The following is a 14499-nucleotide window of genomic DNA, read 5'->3' as shown; positions in this document are numbered from 1 at the left end:
TTGATAGCAGCTAACTCCATTATTCAGTCTTCTTTGTGATAAAAGGCCAGAGGATTAAAAACTGTCTCAGATTTGCTCTTCATCACTACAGCGAAAGAGAATAACATAAAGCTTTATTTGACTCCAAAGTATGTACCAGTGATTTACAAAGACCATCTTTAATACTACAACTTAAAAACAGGTCATAATTACACTGAAGATGGACATGTTAAAAACCCACTTTACAATATTTACCCCTCATAAAAAACAATATATAAGTTATAAGTCCATTTCGGAAGCAAGATTTTGTCCCCACGTGGCTGGATATATATACACACAAATATATATATGATGTGTAAGTGCACAAGTGAGCTAGGTGTTTTGGGAGCAGAATGTGTTGGGTTTTTTGTCTTTCAAGTGAAGGCTGCACTGTCAGCAGGGGTGAGCTGGGCCAGGCAGAAGGCAGCTGGGGGCAGGGCAGGTGACTGCAGTGACTGCAAATCTGGCCAGAGGTAACCTTTATTTCTTCCCTTTCAAGCAACAGTTTCTTGCTTCGTACAGCAGGACTTGTATCAGTGTATCTATCTATGCTGAATGCAACTACGGAGTGCAGAGTGGCATTGCGATGACCTTCTGCTTTCCCTCAGCAGTGCTTCCAGCGTTCTTGATTCCTTTTTAATTATCAGCTTCTTATAAATTAATCTGATTGGCAGATGCTAATTCTGCAAGCAGAATTTTGTCCAAGGCCCCCCTTGCACAGCTCTGTACTTGCACAGCAGCAGCAGGTGAACAGAGACCGACCTTAGGGGGAAGGGTTAAATGCATCCTTGCATATAAAAACCCAAAAGTGATGGAACTAATCCAGTTTGTCCTAACTGCATTATAAAGCCTTTAGCAGAAGGCAGTCTGCGACTGTCATTAACAGCCTGAAGTGTTCAGTGAACTAAACCTACGTGCATTGTAATGCATTGTAAGCGTGGGGTAAAGGGAACAGGATTTGGGATGTGAGGCACAGCTGCTGTGTGCTCCAGCCCATACTACAAGCTGTGTGCCAGCATGAGGCCCGCTGCAGATGCTTGACCACTGGGGAAGGAGGCAGACCTGTTTCCACAGCCTCCTCCAACTTTTTGGTTATATTTGTGATAAGATGCCCCTGAAGTGCTCCCTTCTCCCCACCTTCCTCCCCTGCTCTCCTTCCCCGTGGATTTGTGGCCCCTCCCTGATGTTGGCCCCAGCCATGTGCCACAGACTCGTGCTGCAGGCACTGGAGATGGCCTGGCTGACCACAGCTCGCAGCTGATGGCTGGGATCCAGGGAGCAGTGCAGTTTCCTGGTGTCAGGCTGTACACCGAGGTGCACTCACAGCACGGGACAACCCTGCAGGCCAACAGAGCCCCTGACAGTCCTTGTTTGCAGCAGGTTCACATAGCTCTGGTTAACCAGCAGATTCCTTATGCAGCCCACATAATGAGGGAGGGGAGATAGTGCTGACACTGTACTGGCCTCGTCTGCTTCTGCAAAAGGAACAAAGAAAACCAAGTGTTGGACTAATAACAGAGTAAGGGATTAAGCATATCTTACTTGCAACAGCAATAACAACTCTTGCTTTGGGGTGGTTTGAGCTGAAGTGCATCTTTCTCAACTCACCTGGCAGCCCTCCTAGGTAGAACATTGCCTTTGCACTGGGTGCAGGAGGCAGGCTGGGTCCCACTGCATAGTTTCTTTCTGTGTCCACTTCAACCTGGATTATGTTTTTCCTTTTGATAGCTTAGAAAGAAATCAAGAGTCAGACAGTGCTGCTTGCAGAAGTCCAGCAGCAGCACAGGGCAGCCTTAGCCTTGCTAGTGGCTCCATGACCTGGCAGCCACCCCATACATCCAGCTTGCCAGGTCTGACAGCACTAACAAGATTAGGCGAGGACTCTAATTAGTAAATGACTTAATGGCAGCTGCAATCTCCCAAATTAAATGCAAACAGGTGGGAGCTGGGGTTTAAATATCTGAGGAAGGGCAATGGACTGCCCCCAGTAAACGTGGGCTGAGCAATATACCCAGGGACAAAGTGCTGTCCCCTCACCTGTGATGGAGTGCCACTGCCCGTCACAGAGAGATGGACACGTCACCGATGTGGAGAACTCATCAGCCCCGGTGTTGGCTCTCATGGTGACCTAGCACAGAGACAAACCCATCAGAACTCGCTGAGCTGAGCATGGTGGGCAGGAGATGGCCTCTAATGGGGCTATGGGAAAGACATCCCTCCTGCTACCTTTGTCTCCTCCATGTACAGCACGAGATGGGGGCTTCTCCTTGTCCCGATGTGGAAGATGAGCCCAGAGGCACTGTGGGGACGGACGTCCAGTGTCACCTCCAAGTCCTGCTCAGTCGCCAGTGTATCAGCTGGAAATGAAGTGCCACTGGTGAGAAGGGGACAAGGGACCTCCCACCAGACACATCCTTTCCAGTCCCAGGACCATGGGAACCAGCCCGGGCTGCTGTGGGGTACCTAGGGTGACGGACCCGCCGTCTGCAGCGAAGAAAATCCCATGCTCCAGAGCACCCTCATAACACGGTGTCACCCCAAAGGTGTGTGAGGGGGTAGCAAGGGGCTTCCCATCCAGCTGTGGGTTCCTCAGGCAGCCGTCAAAGCTGGAGACCGATGTGCCCTGCAGAGATAGGCCCTGGGAGTGAGCATAGAGGGGCATGGGGCAGTGGTGTGGGACCAGGAGCCAGTAGAGATGGGGTGATGCCAGGGGACCCCCACAAGCCCTTACCATCATGTGAGCCTTGGCTCTTCCATCTGGGACACCCCCAATGTACAAGGGGGTCCGGGCTACAAAGAGCTCTGTGGTGGCCACTGTAGCACTCTGGGCTCGCAGCCCATCGATGACCAGCTGGACTCGGCTCTGGTCTCTGCTGAAGAAGACCTGCAAGGACCAAAGATGGGTGGCATGGCCATGGGCTTTGTGCAGTGGGAGAAGCCAGAAGGAAGAGCAAAGTGGCTCCGCGAGGCCTCGCTGAGCCCCAGTGCTCTGCTCACCGTGTGCCACCGCTGGTCACGGTACTTTTCTTTGCTGCGAACTCGCAGCCGCCGCCCACCGATGGCCACCAGGAAGATGAAGCGCCCGTTGGAGACAAAGAGAGCCATGAAGGTGCTTCGCTTCCCCGCCACGTAGAAGAGCAGCCCGTTAGAAGAGTTCAGCCTCACCTCCAGGGAGAAATGGAACCTGCGGGGACAGCGGATGACAGGAGCACCCTGCCTCCCATCACTGCAAGGGGCAAGTGATGGTTTCTAGGGCTGAGCCCACGTGGCTTGGGCACAGAGTGAGCCTCACCTCTGGCTGAAGGAGGCTGGGATCTCCTCGAACTCCCAGCGGCTGCTCGGGGATCCCCCAAAGCGGAAGGTGTCCTTGGCTGTGCGGGGCTGCGGCCGGCAGAGCCCAGTCTGGTCGTGGCGGCGGTCCTTGGAGCTGGGCCTGCTGGACACCTACATGGAGTAGGAACAGAGTGAAAGGAGGGTCCCCCACTGAGGGGCTATGGTGGTGGCTGGAGAAGATGGGAGTTCTGTCAGCAGGGATACCTTGGGTTTCCTCCTGTCCTTCTTCAGAGCAACTCTGAGTTGCTGCGGCCGCTCGCCCCAAGGACAGCTCATGGTGACATTGATGCTCTCCACATTCTGCTGCAGGTCCACCACCATCTGTGGCTCTGACCTCCTACACACAGGGGGAAGAGGTTCCCATAACCGAGCCAGGCGAAAGGCAGGATGGGGCTGAGTCCTGCTCACCGGGAAGCAGCACAGTGATGCTCACCGCTTGACGAAGACGTTCCCGATGCAGCCAGTGAGGTTGCTGAGGGCACCGGGCTCTGGTGAGCCTCCAAGCTGGAAGAGTGCCCGGTCATCCTGCTGCCTCCGTTGCCTCCAACTGGCCCTGGCCCCGGCCCCAGCTGCAGTGTCCTGCAGCTCATCGTCCACATACAGCCGCACCCTATGGGGTAGGAGAGGGGCAGGATGAGCAGGGCCCTAGGGCTGCTGGCCCCTCAGCACCTGTGCATCACCAAGACACATACCCCTGGGCATCACTGTAGAAGGCCACGTAGTGGGTCCTGTCATCTGCATAGGTATTTTCAGTGGTGACTTTGGTTTCCAGCAGGTTCAAGGCCAGCTGGCCCCTCTGTAGGGACACCTGGCACGTCCCCTCCTGCAGAAAGCATCGTGCCGTTGCTGGGCAACCAAGTCCCAAGGTAGGGCCCATTTACCCACGTTATCCAGATTTCACTGGATTTACCCTTTTATCCCTGCCCACATTTCAACAAAATCCCTCTCTTTCCCAAGCAGGAGCCTCACCTGATTCTCCTGCACAAACTGATGGTTGTCCCACTACCGGGACAGTTGGGGAGGACTGTGGGTGCCCACCTGTGTACTGTGGTAGTACAGCAGCCCCTCACGTTGGCTCGTCTGGAAGCTGAAGCCACTGTAGAAGTCCTGCAGCGCAGGCACATCCTTCAGGGCCAGGGTCAGGTAACCATAGCCATGGACACTGATGGAGCGAGCCACCTGTAAGGAGGCACCATGGAAGCAAGGTGAGAGTCAGCCCCGGTGTTGTAGGCATCCAGAATCTCACTTGGTCTGGCCAGTGCTATGGCCAGCCATGGGGGGCACCTCACCATGGCCCCCAGCACTGAGGAGATTGAATTTGTCCTAGGGTCCCCTGCTGCTTTCCCTGCTGGACCCCATCCCCAGCTGCTGAAGCACTGCACTTACCAGAAGGTCTGAGGTACATCCGTAGCTCACACCAACAGTGTTCATGCGCTTCAGGTCAACATATTTGCCGAGAGCCTTCAAGCCCTTCATGCAGCCCCGAATGGGCCCACCCGTGGGGAAGAGTGCCTTCAGGCTGCAGGAGAAACAGGCAGCGTTAACAGGACAACCCCACTGAGGATCCGGCCCTGCAGCCCCCAGACAGAGCACTTGGGAAGGACACACAATGACCAGGTGTGGTCATTGCTTCACAGCACCCAGCTTAGCTAAGGAGGCTCAGCAACACCCACTAGCACCTCACCCCACCCTGGAGATGTCCCATCCTCAAGCTCATGGTGATGGGCAGCAAGAGGAAGCCTCCCCCCAAATTCGAGCAGTCCTGAATGTGGTTGAGGAAGAGCCAGGCCAGGGGGCCCCAAAGATGAAGATGTAGGTGTGGGCCAGACCCACCTGGGGGGCAGCACTGCTGGAGGCACACCGCCCAGGTAGTAGGAGACAGCATTCTCCAAGGAGTTCTCCTGCTCCACCATGAAGATGGTGAGGCGCTCCAGACGCACCAGGATGCGCTTCTTGTTATTCATTTTGAGGAGGAAGATCTGGATCTGCAAACAGAGAAGAAAAATGAGCAACTGGATCCATTAGGGAGCAGAGCATGAAATGTCCAATTCACATCTCCAAGAAAAGCATACTGAAAAAGGAGGCCCAGAGCCTGCAGGCGTTAAACCTTGCCCCAGAACAAGGCTCCAGACTCTAGATGAAGAGCCAGCCCCAGTGTGGACACCCACTCCCCCCTTACCGCTTTGTTCGTGGCGCTGCTGATGGAGGAGGAGTTGCTGCTGGGCTTTGCCATCTCCAGGCCCGTGTTGAAGTCATAGTAAAGCACCAGCTTCCCATCCCGGATGGCCAGGCACAGGAACTGTCCCTGTGGGAGGCAGGTTGGATGCTCAACATCAGGGCTCAGCACTGGCAGAAGCAGATCCTGCAGCTGACGCCTCAACCTGTCACTGACAGCAACGAGGGACCCATGTGTGAGCAGCAACCCTGTGTTGGGGGCAATGGAAAGGTTCAAGGCAGCACTCACTGCCATGGTGAACCCTGGTCCAGCTCAAAGCTCTGTGCATGAGTGCTGGAGTTTAGGACAGTCCTTCTGGCACCAGCCTAGTGATCGCCCTGGCTGAGCAGGCTGTGTCCAGCCCTCTGGTGGCTTTTAACAATAGTGCAGATGTACTGCTTTAAACAGCACTATAATCTCCAAAGCCATCTTCTCCCCACAACCCTGAATGGAGAACACCTGCAGGTAGGGCTGAGATTGCCGCCATCACACGGACTGAAGGGTGAAGGCTCCCCAGAAGTGGCACCTGCCTGATTCTCCAGGAAGAAGAGGATGCCATTGTAAGAGACAATCCGGATCTCTTGCTCAAAGCGCTTGGTTGTGCCAAACTGACTCTCAAACTTGATCTCCGCATAACCAGTACCATCAAAGTAGGAGCCGTCGGTCAGCCAGGGATCTCCTGTGGACTTAGACCTGAGACACACAAGAAGAGACAAGAGACATCACTCCAAAGCCAACTGCCCCCAAACGGGGCAGACAAAGGTTAGGGTGAGCCTGTGGGACAGGTGCTGCCCTGCTTGGCCTTACCTTGCACAGGGCTTCTCAGCAGTGGTATCCAACTGGAAGGTGTGCTGGAAGTTGTACAGACTCACCACCTCCTCATTCAGCGTGTCCAGCTCCAGGCATCCGCGGTAGTTGGGATAACGCAGAGTGGGAGGGGGCTGGGAACGTAACCAAACAGTTTGATTTTGGTTTTGTCATGAAAACATCACGGCCTCTCCTGCCAATATGGTTCAAAGATATTGCTGATGCCTCCTAGGAAACCCATCTCACCATGAAGCTGGGTGGGTAGCCGCCCACGTAGAAGACCACGTTGTGTGGGTCGAGGTTGAGCAGCCCCTGCTCCCCCTTGGCCACGCTGTCTCCTTTGGTCTCATGCACCGTCTGCCTTTCCACTATCACTGACATCTGCCCGTACTGCAGGATCCTGTAGCAGGGAGGGATGGTCAAGTGAAGTAGAGATGCCCAAAGAAGAACCAACGTTACTCTCCCTGAGTAAAAGGCCTCCCCACACAGCTCTGCCAAAGAGCATCATCTTTCAACCTGAAGGCAACCCCCAGACCCTCCACGATGTGGTGAGACCATTTCCCTGACAATTTTTTGAGGTGTTTCGGTGCTGATCTTTTGGACACAGCACTACCCACATGCACTGCAGGGACAGGCTCCCAGCAAGCTGCCTCAGAATGTATCGCACCCATCTCCAACCTATTGATGTTGATGGCAGCAAACTGCTCTCCAATCTCCTCATCGATGGTCAGGGAAGCTGGCTCCTCGTTGCCCAGTTTGTACACCCACTGCACTTTGCGGTCCTTCAGTACAATACCCATGTAGTCTCCAGTGGCCTGAACGTGGGGGAGAGACAGGGCCAGGACACTGACATTAGAAAGGGCAAGAGCACCCAGCACTGCTCTCCCTGGTGCACCAGAGCTGGGGAGCAGCTACCTACAGCTTCCCTCCTGTCCCAAACTCACCTCACGGCTGCCCAGGTACAGAATGAACCGCCCCTCCTCTGCCCCATCCTGCTGGCTCCTGGGCTCAGGGTTTTGGATGTAGAATTTGAGGGATGTGTAGGCTGCCAAATCCTGCAGGTTGCTCGGCATCCGGACCTGCACTCCTGAGCTGCCATTGAACTTCATGGGGACTTTCACCTGGAGGGAAAGAAATCCAACTCTACAGAGCTGAAACCCACTGCTGCCAACTTATGTGCCTGACAGCTGTTCCAAGTGCACTTTTGGGAGTTTTCCCATGAGGAAGCAACCCTGCTTGGTAGTCCCAGAGCTATTCCAGATACTTCTCCCAATCACAAAGCACCCCCAAGTAAGCCCCCATTCACCCCACACCCCTGACACCCACAATCCCACCTTGCTGGCAGCATTCCTCGCCTGCGTGATGAGCTGCCGGATGCGCACAATGTTCTCTGACACAGTGGCATTCTTATTCCTCCTGTTCTCCAGGCTGCTCAGCTTCCCCAGCAGCAGCGGGATGGTGCTTTCCAGGCTGGACACTGGCATGAGAGAGAGGCAGTTGTTTTAAGCACTAGTGAGGGAGACGTGAAGCTCAGGCAGGTCTGAGACATGCAAGTCAAAAGCAGTGGAAGCTGAATCACACAACCATTTCCCCATGCACAGCAGCCTTGATACGGGGTCTTGAAAATGCTCCAGCACATGCAACCTCTTGCAATAAAGCCATGGGTGATATACATACTGCAGACTGAGCTTTAAAGTAAAGGGACAGGATTTGAAGCACCCAGAGTTGGCTCTCTCACTTCCCTGCACTCCTGACTCGGAGCTGCAAAGCACAGCTTCTGAAAGCACAGTTCTCAGCCCCGGAGGCTGAACAGGATCAGCACTCACCAGATTTCCTGGCATCTTGGACTGCCTGGTTCAAGTCTTCATTTCGAAGGCCTCCATACTTGTCTTTCCACTCATCCAGATTCTTCTTCATGGTGCTCAGGGTATCTTCCACTCTCGCAGCTGTCTCGTTGGCCTCTATGGCAGCTGCTTTGGCATTCTGAATTGTCTCCTTAGTGTCCTCTGGAAAGACAGGATGAAAATCCCCGAAATGGTCAGGAGAGGGGAGGAAGCGGACTTGGGTCACAAGTTGGACGTGATGATGGGGGCAGAGAACACCCAGAACAAACCTTGGTCCCTGCCCAGCGTATCCTGCACAGACTGCAGCTGGCTCAAGAGCTGCTCCTTCTTCCTGCGGAGGTCAGCCAGCTTCTCCTTTGCTGCCTGCAGAGTGCCCTTAACAGCTGCAATTAAAAAAACAAAAACAACATGTATTCTGCACGTTGGGTCTCTGTCCAGCCCAAAGCCACCAGCCTGTGATGGAGCCCCTCTTACCCCCATTGAGTTTTGTCTGCTCTCTCCTCACACCCTCCTCAAGGTTGCTGCTGTTCCTCTTCAGCTCTTTAGAGATGGCCCCAAGATTTTCTGACATGACATTCTGTAAAACAAACATTTGCTGTGCTGCCTCAGGGCCTGGAAAAGGAATTCAAGTCCCTGGCCCACATAAAGATACTCATTGGGCAACTGCAGTGGGGTTGGCTGCAGGGGTGCGATGGGGTGACCTGAAGCTTCCAAAGCCCAGCCCTAGCCTCACCAGTTGCTCTGTTCTCCAGCACAAAGTGCTGCAGACTCAAAGGGAAGGGGCAGCAGACCACTGTGTGTGGGTGTGAAAAGCTGCACAGCTGCAGATGGAATTCTGCTTTCTCTCATTTGCACAGCACATACCATCAAAGCCTCGCCAGCAGCCTCGTCGGCATCATGGGCAGCTCGCTCGGCTTTTCCCACTGCTTCAATGATGCTGGCGTAGACGTTGGAGGCATCGATCGCCCTCTGGATAAAGCCATCTTGGTTTGTGCCCTGGATAATGCTGTGTTGGAAGACAAAGCCGTCAGGGCCATAGAGACCACTCATGCTGGGCTCCTGTCCTCAAGGACAAACACCTTGGGCTCCTCAGGTTCCTCAAGCTTTGGAGAAAACACCCTGCTGCAAATCTGCTGCAGTGCTGGGGCTGTGGAATCCCATCCCTAACCCCAGCAGGATGACAGAACCAGGGAGCTGGGCAGAAGCCTCACCTGGACAAGTTCCTTGCCAGCTCATCCAGGAGCCGGGCGTGCTCCTCAGCCTGCTCTACAATGGGGATTTTACTGCTGGCTGGAGAGAACTTCTTCACTCGTTCTGTCAGAGGCAGCTTTGCCCCATCCAGAAGGGCTGCCAGCTTCTCATATGCCTGCAAGGACATGTGTCACTCCCAATGGTCGCCCCACTGTGCTCTGCCCATATCAAAGCAACTCCATCACACACCTCCTTTGCACTCTCCATCTTCTGTAGGAAGTTGGAGACCTTGGCCAGGGCATTCTCAGCCATCCTCAGGGTCTCTTGCACCAGCCCATACTGCTTTTGGAGTTCACGGCTCTTTTGCTAGACACAAAGACATGGAGTTAGGAGCCAGTGGGGTCAGGGCAGGTTCCCCCTCACTGCATGGCAGTACGGGTTCATCTGGTGCAGGTCTACCTGACTCTCCTCCAGGTTGTTGCGGTTCAAACTGTTCAAGTCTTCTGTCTGCCTGGTTTTGTTGACAGCCTCATTGAGGGCATCACGGAGATCCATCAGCTGGGAGCTGTGCTGTGCCAGCCAGTCCTGGATGCTGTTCATCAGTGCCTGGTTGGACTCCCAGTGGGCATGAAGCTCGCTCTTCACCTGGTGCAACACTGGGGGTGGATGAGTTGAGAACTGGTGTTCATCTTTCTGTGCTTGGCTGTGGAAATGCCTAATTCTGGTCTCACTTTCCAGGTATCCCTTCCTCTTTCAGTCTAGATAACACAGGATCTCGTACAATATTGTCTATAAACCTCTAGTGACAAGGATGGGATCTCTTTCAGAAAGATGCCCAGCCGCACCTGAAAGGCTCTATACGAAGAACCCTTATCTGAAGCCCTATTATTCTGAATAATAGTGCCCTCTCACGTGACAATGAATATGAAGAAACACAGGGTGACTTATTCAGACTGCCAATGACCAGACCAAGCAGGGCCAGCACAGCTCTGCCCCGTGCTGCTAACCCACACTCACACTTTTGAGCTTCTTTGTGCTCACGCCTCGCCAACTCCTCCTGGCCACCCAGGCTCCGCTCCTTCATCTCCCTCAGCATCCTCTCCACCTCTGCCATCTTCTGCCGAAACTCCTCGGTGGAGGTGGTGCTGGCATTTGCTGCCCCAAACGTGGCCATCTGCCGCACCAGGTCTGCAGGGAAATGCAGGTCTCATTAGCATCCTCAAACCAAATCCTTTGCAACTGAGACCTTCCATCTCTTTCTCTCACCAAAATGCAGGCAGCCTCTGTGCAGTGCTTGGACACCCAGCCTGAGACATCACTTGAGGGCTCTGCCACATTTCTGTTCCCTGAGCCCTTACCAGGAATGTGTGCTACATCCCAAGCACTTTCCATGTGGCTTTGCCTCCTCTCCTAGATCCAAGTCCTTTTCTGTTTTACTAAATCTCTCCTCAAAGATGAGTTTTATGCTTTTTAATAATATTTGTGCCACGTTGACGTATTTTTCCAAACACTGTGTTCAGTCTGACAGCTGGGACTCATAATCACAGAATCACTGACTTTGGAAAAGACCTGTAGGATCTCCAAGTTCAACCCCAGACCACCCCACTGTGCCCACTGCCCACGTCCCTCAGTGCCACATCTCCACAGCTCTGGAACACCTCCAGGGATGGTGACCCCCCCCAACCTCCCTGGACAGCTGTGCCACTGCATCACTGCTCTTTTGGAGAAGAAATGTTTCCTAATATCCAACTGGAACCTCCTTAGAGGTTCAATATCCCCTTGTCCACCTATACAGTCACAAGTCTGTGTGGATCTCCATCACAATTTTATTTCCCCTTCTTTTTTCCATAGCCCTTTCTAAGCGATGCAGTGCTCTGTGCTGTTTGCAAAGTGACAACATGGCATTCCCAGCAGGAGAAACCCACAAAGCAGAGACTCTTCACTCACCTCCAGTGCTTTTCTGAATACTCTGAATAATTAGCAGAAGTTGCTCTCCTCTCTGGTAAGTCTCCCTTGTATGCTGCTCTAAATGGCTTGCTTTTCTGTGAGTCATCATAATCTAAAACACATAGAACTATTTATTAGCTGAAGCATAAATTCATGTTTTACGCGACCATTCTGCAGTCGGGCTGTTGAAAACATGGATATATGTACATACAGACGTTTTTCCAGGCATCTTGATGTTATGACATGTTTAACAGCCCTCCAAGGCAGCAATCAGCTCACAGAGCTCGGCCATGTAAGACATGCCTGCACCCACAGCCCAGTGCTGGGCTGAGCAGGAGACGCAGCCTGACTGAGCTGGGTTTCTCACAGCCTTCAAAGCCCTCAATTTAGATAAAAGGGGAGCTCTTGCTCTGGCAATGGGAAGATGAAGAAATATCCTACCCTGTGCTGCAGCGCATTCAAATCCTGCGTGAGGTCCGTGTTCTCATCCTCCAGCTCATCAGCCCTTTGCCTGACCTTGTTCATGGCTCTGTGGTACTCACGCAGTTGGTTCTGGAAAAGAAGAGAGCTGAAATCAAGCCAGCAGGCCAGGACAAACAGGCAAAAAGCAGCACCAAACCTGCCACGCACAGCAACAGTTGCCATAGTGCTGTTGAGACTATGGAGGCGAGCCCAGGCGATGGAGCTGGCGCTGAGGTTGACCAGCTGGCTCCGGATGGAGGGGAAGGACATCTCAATGCTCTGCAGATCCTCCAGCAGGAGCAGGACGCAGCTGTCACACACTGCCCAGAGAATGGAACAGTCAGCAGAGGCCTTTGCCAGAGCTTCCCTCACCTCCTTCCCCAGGACTGCAGCATACACACCTTCACACCTCATGCTGTCTGGGCCGTTTGCCACAGGGATCTCATAGTTGTGCATGCAGACGTCGCATTGCTTCCCTGTCAGCCCGTTGGAGCAGGTGCACTCCCCAGTGCGTGGGTCACAAGAGCCCCCTCTGCACTCACACTCTGCCAAGTTCAATAACAAGGAAACAGCCACGTCATCATTTTGCCACACTGAAGGGAAGGGAATGGGTGGCTTTACTCCAGCTGTGCAATTGCATCTCTGCCCATTTACAAGCACTGCTGGGGGTTTCTCTGTGCAAACCGGCAACACGCACAGGACCCCAAACAAGGGTTGGTTGTTTTCCTTCTCTAGTGATTTGACTAACACATGTGCCACCAAAACCATGTCCCACTCCTTCATGGGAGGGACCCGACAGCTGGGAAGCCGGACTCACTTCTGCAGCCCCTCTCACTGAAGCCCCAGTAGCCCGGAGCACACTGCTGGCAGTGCAATCCGCTGACGCCGGGCAGGCAGTGGCATTGGCCTGTCTGTGCTTGGCAGCTGCTCCCCATGGCACCAACATCACAGTCACACCTCCGGCAGCCAGAGCATCCCTCGAAGCCGTAGTACCCCTCCTAGGGAAAAGTGGGTCAGTGTGGGCACTGTTTATGGCAAAGCTGCCCTTATCATGCTGGATACATGCAGGGAAATGAGGTTTGCTGCAGCTTCCCATAGGGTACTGCATCACTGCTGAGGCTGCAGCTGAGCACCCACGACAAGCAAAGGCACCATCACGGTACACAGGCAGCCTCACCTCGCAGTGGTCGCAGTGCTGCCCCGTCACTCCAGCCTTGCAGAAGCACTGCCCAGTTTGTGGATGGCATGAATCAGTCCCACAGGGTGAACAGTTGCACTCTGCCAGGGAAAACACACGGTTACAGGTTGAATTCAAAAGACCCATCAGCCACACCAGACCTCCTTACTCCTGACAAGGAATCCCATTTCTCCCCTGTCTTATCACAATCACAGCATATACAGAACTTTTCTCTGGTTGGATTTGCTCCTGCTGGCAATTTATTTCCATTACGGTTGCCCAGGGCAGTTCCCCTTTGGTGAGCTGCAGTTTGGCTGTTCCTCAGACACACAGGAGCAGTGCTGGCAGTGGGCTGTGCACACCCACGCTCCCAGGGAGTGCCAGCACCGCTGCTGCAGGAGCTGCTTGGAGCAAGGCCGTTCCAACCCAGGTGTGGCTTGGCAGCTTGCAAACAGGGCTGGATCAGAAGCTCTGCAGTTGTGATGCTGGAGGGCAGGTTTTTGGAGATGCTTTCTTTCCTATTATCATCTTCAGAGGCTGCCTGTCCTGGCATGCATGCAACTGAGTGCATGACTCACCCGTGCAATGCACAGCCCAATGAATGCTGTACAACCTTGCTAAAACTCTTGACATGTTCCCGGTCAGTCTGTCCTTATTCCCCCAATGCTTGCTGCTGGTCCCACTCACGTGTGCAGTTCTTGGCTGCCACTGCATCCCCATAGAAGCCAGGGGCACAGACCTCGCACCGCGCACCGGCTGTGTGATGCATGCAACCCGTGCAGGTGCCTGTTAGGGAGTCACAGCTGCTGAACAGCATGTTGGGATCCGTGTTCCCGCTGCAGTCGCAGGGCTGGCATGAGCTGCCAATCACCAGGGGATTGCCGTAGTATCCTGGGGCACACCTGGAAAAATACAGCGAGTTAAAACACAGCCAGGGCTCTGGGGGATCCCAGAGCTGCACCACCCCTGTGTCTTGAGCAATTGCAGCACTGAGGGCATCCAAGAGGATTGTAATTGATACAACACTCTGAGATTTCAAAGCACTTTGTATTTGGCACTGTGATACCCCAGAAAGATGCCTTTATCATAGACTGCAAGTCAAGGCAAAGCATGGCTAAGCAATGCAACCACACTAACAAAATAAATCAGCAGTGGAGACAGCAATGGAGTATGTGCATCTGAAAGGGACTGAAAGAGATCCTGCTCGAGCAGAGCACACTCAAGGCAAAGCCAGCTATCTCCTAGGCAGTCTCTATGAGGACATCTCTTCTGCCACAGCAGTGGCTGCATGGGACTAGCATGGGGCCGTGGCCCAAGAAACAGAGGTGCCATCCTCCTTACCGCTCGCAGTTGGGTCCAGCGTAGCCAGGCTTGCAGAGGCACTGTGTGCTGGAGCCCTTGTGCACACAACCAATGGCAAAACTGAAACGAGAAGGGGTGAATGGGAAAGTGCAGCTATCACCTGAGGTGGTGCCAAGGCACTGACCCCATGGTGTGGGCTGGTA

General features: G+C 53.7%; 1 protein-coding gene across 4 annotated transcripts in view; it reads right to left on the bottom strand.

Moving 5' to 3' along the window:
• Window positions 1-114: 114 nt before the first annotated feature.
• Window positions 115-14499, bottom strand: part of LAMA5 (laminin subunit alpha 5) — a 78705-nt gene continuing 64320 nt past the window's right edge. For 3 of the 4 annotated variants that reach the window (XM_048963493.1, XM_048963494.1, XM_048963495.1), the window contains exons 44-80: window positions 14336-14416; window positions 13682-13896; window positions 12995-13095; window positions 12635-12815; window positions 12219-12362; window positions 11986-12137; window positions 11797-11907; window positions 11356-11467; window positions 10426-10596; window positions 9868-10064; window positions 9658-9774; window positions 9429-9583; window positions 9082-9223; window positions 8692-8794; window positions 8487-8600; window positions 8200-8379; window positions 7708-7850; window positions 7318-7494; window positions 7052-7188; window positions 6620-6773; window positions 6374-6507; window positions 6097-6259; window positions 5531-5656; window positions 5185-5336; window positions 4738-4870; window positions 4390-4530; window positions 4044-4174; window positions 3785-3961; window positions 3556-3688; window positions 3311-3462; window positions 3016-3202; window positions 2750-2902; window positions 2482-2641; window positions 2245-2375; window positions 2056-2146; window positions 1627-1746; window positions 115-1493 (exon numbers count right to left, since the gene is read on the bottom strand). In XM_048963493.1, the coding sequence (XP_048819450.1) occupies window positions 1339-1493; window positions 1627-1746; window positions 2056-2146; window positions 2245-2375; window positions 2482-2641; window positions 2750-2902; window positions 3016-3202; window positions 3311-3462; window positions 3556-3688; window positions 3785-3961; window positions 4044-4174; window positions 4390-4530; window positions 4738-4870; window positions 5185-5336; window positions 5531-5656; window positions 6097-6259; window positions 6374-6507; window positions 6620-6773; window positions 7052-7188; window positions 7318-7494; window positions 7708-7850; window positions 8200-8379; window positions 8487-8600; window positions 8692-8794; window positions 9082-9223; window positions 9429-9583; window positions 9658-9774; window positions 9868-10064; window positions 10426-10596; window positions 11356-11467; window positions 11797-11907; window positions 11986-12137; window positions 12219-12362; window positions 12635-12815; window positions 12995-13095; window positions 13682-13896; window positions 14336-14416 (5326 nt within the window). In that variant the 3' untranslated portion in view covers window positions 115-1338. Of the gene's footprint in view, window positions 1494-1626; window positions 1747-2055; window positions 2147-2244; window positions 2376-2481; window positions 2642-2749; window positions 2903-3015; window positions 3203-3310; window positions 3463-3555; window positions 3689-3784; window positions 3962-4043; window positions 4175-4389; window positions 4531-4737; window positions 4871-5184; window positions 5337-5530; window positions 5657-6096; window positions 6260-6373; window positions 6508-6619; window positions 6774-7051; window positions 7189-7317; window positions 7495-7707; window positions 7851-8199; window positions 8380-8486; window positions 8601-8691; window positions 8795-9081; window positions 9224-9428; window positions 9584-9657; window positions 9775-9867; window positions 10065-10425; window positions 10597-11355; window positions 11468-11796; window positions 11908-11985; window positions 12138-12218; window positions 12363-12634; window positions 12816-12994; window positions 13096-13681; window positions 13897-14335; window positions 14417-14499 lie in introns of those variants that run through there. The other variant, XM_048963496.1, reaches the window with a different exon arrangement.

This window comes from Lagopus muta, chromosome 16, assembly GCF_023343835.1.
Source record: "Lagopus muta isolate bLagMut1 chromosome 16, bLagMut1 primary, whole genome shotgun sequence".
In the NCBI taxonomy this organism is placed as follows: domain Eukaryota; kingdom Metazoa; phylum Chordata; class Aves; order Galliformes; family Phasianidae; genus Lagopus; species Lagopus muta.
The sequence above is the reverse complement of the archived record's forward strand: the minus strand, read 5'-3'. Positions and strand labels throughout refer to the sequence as shown.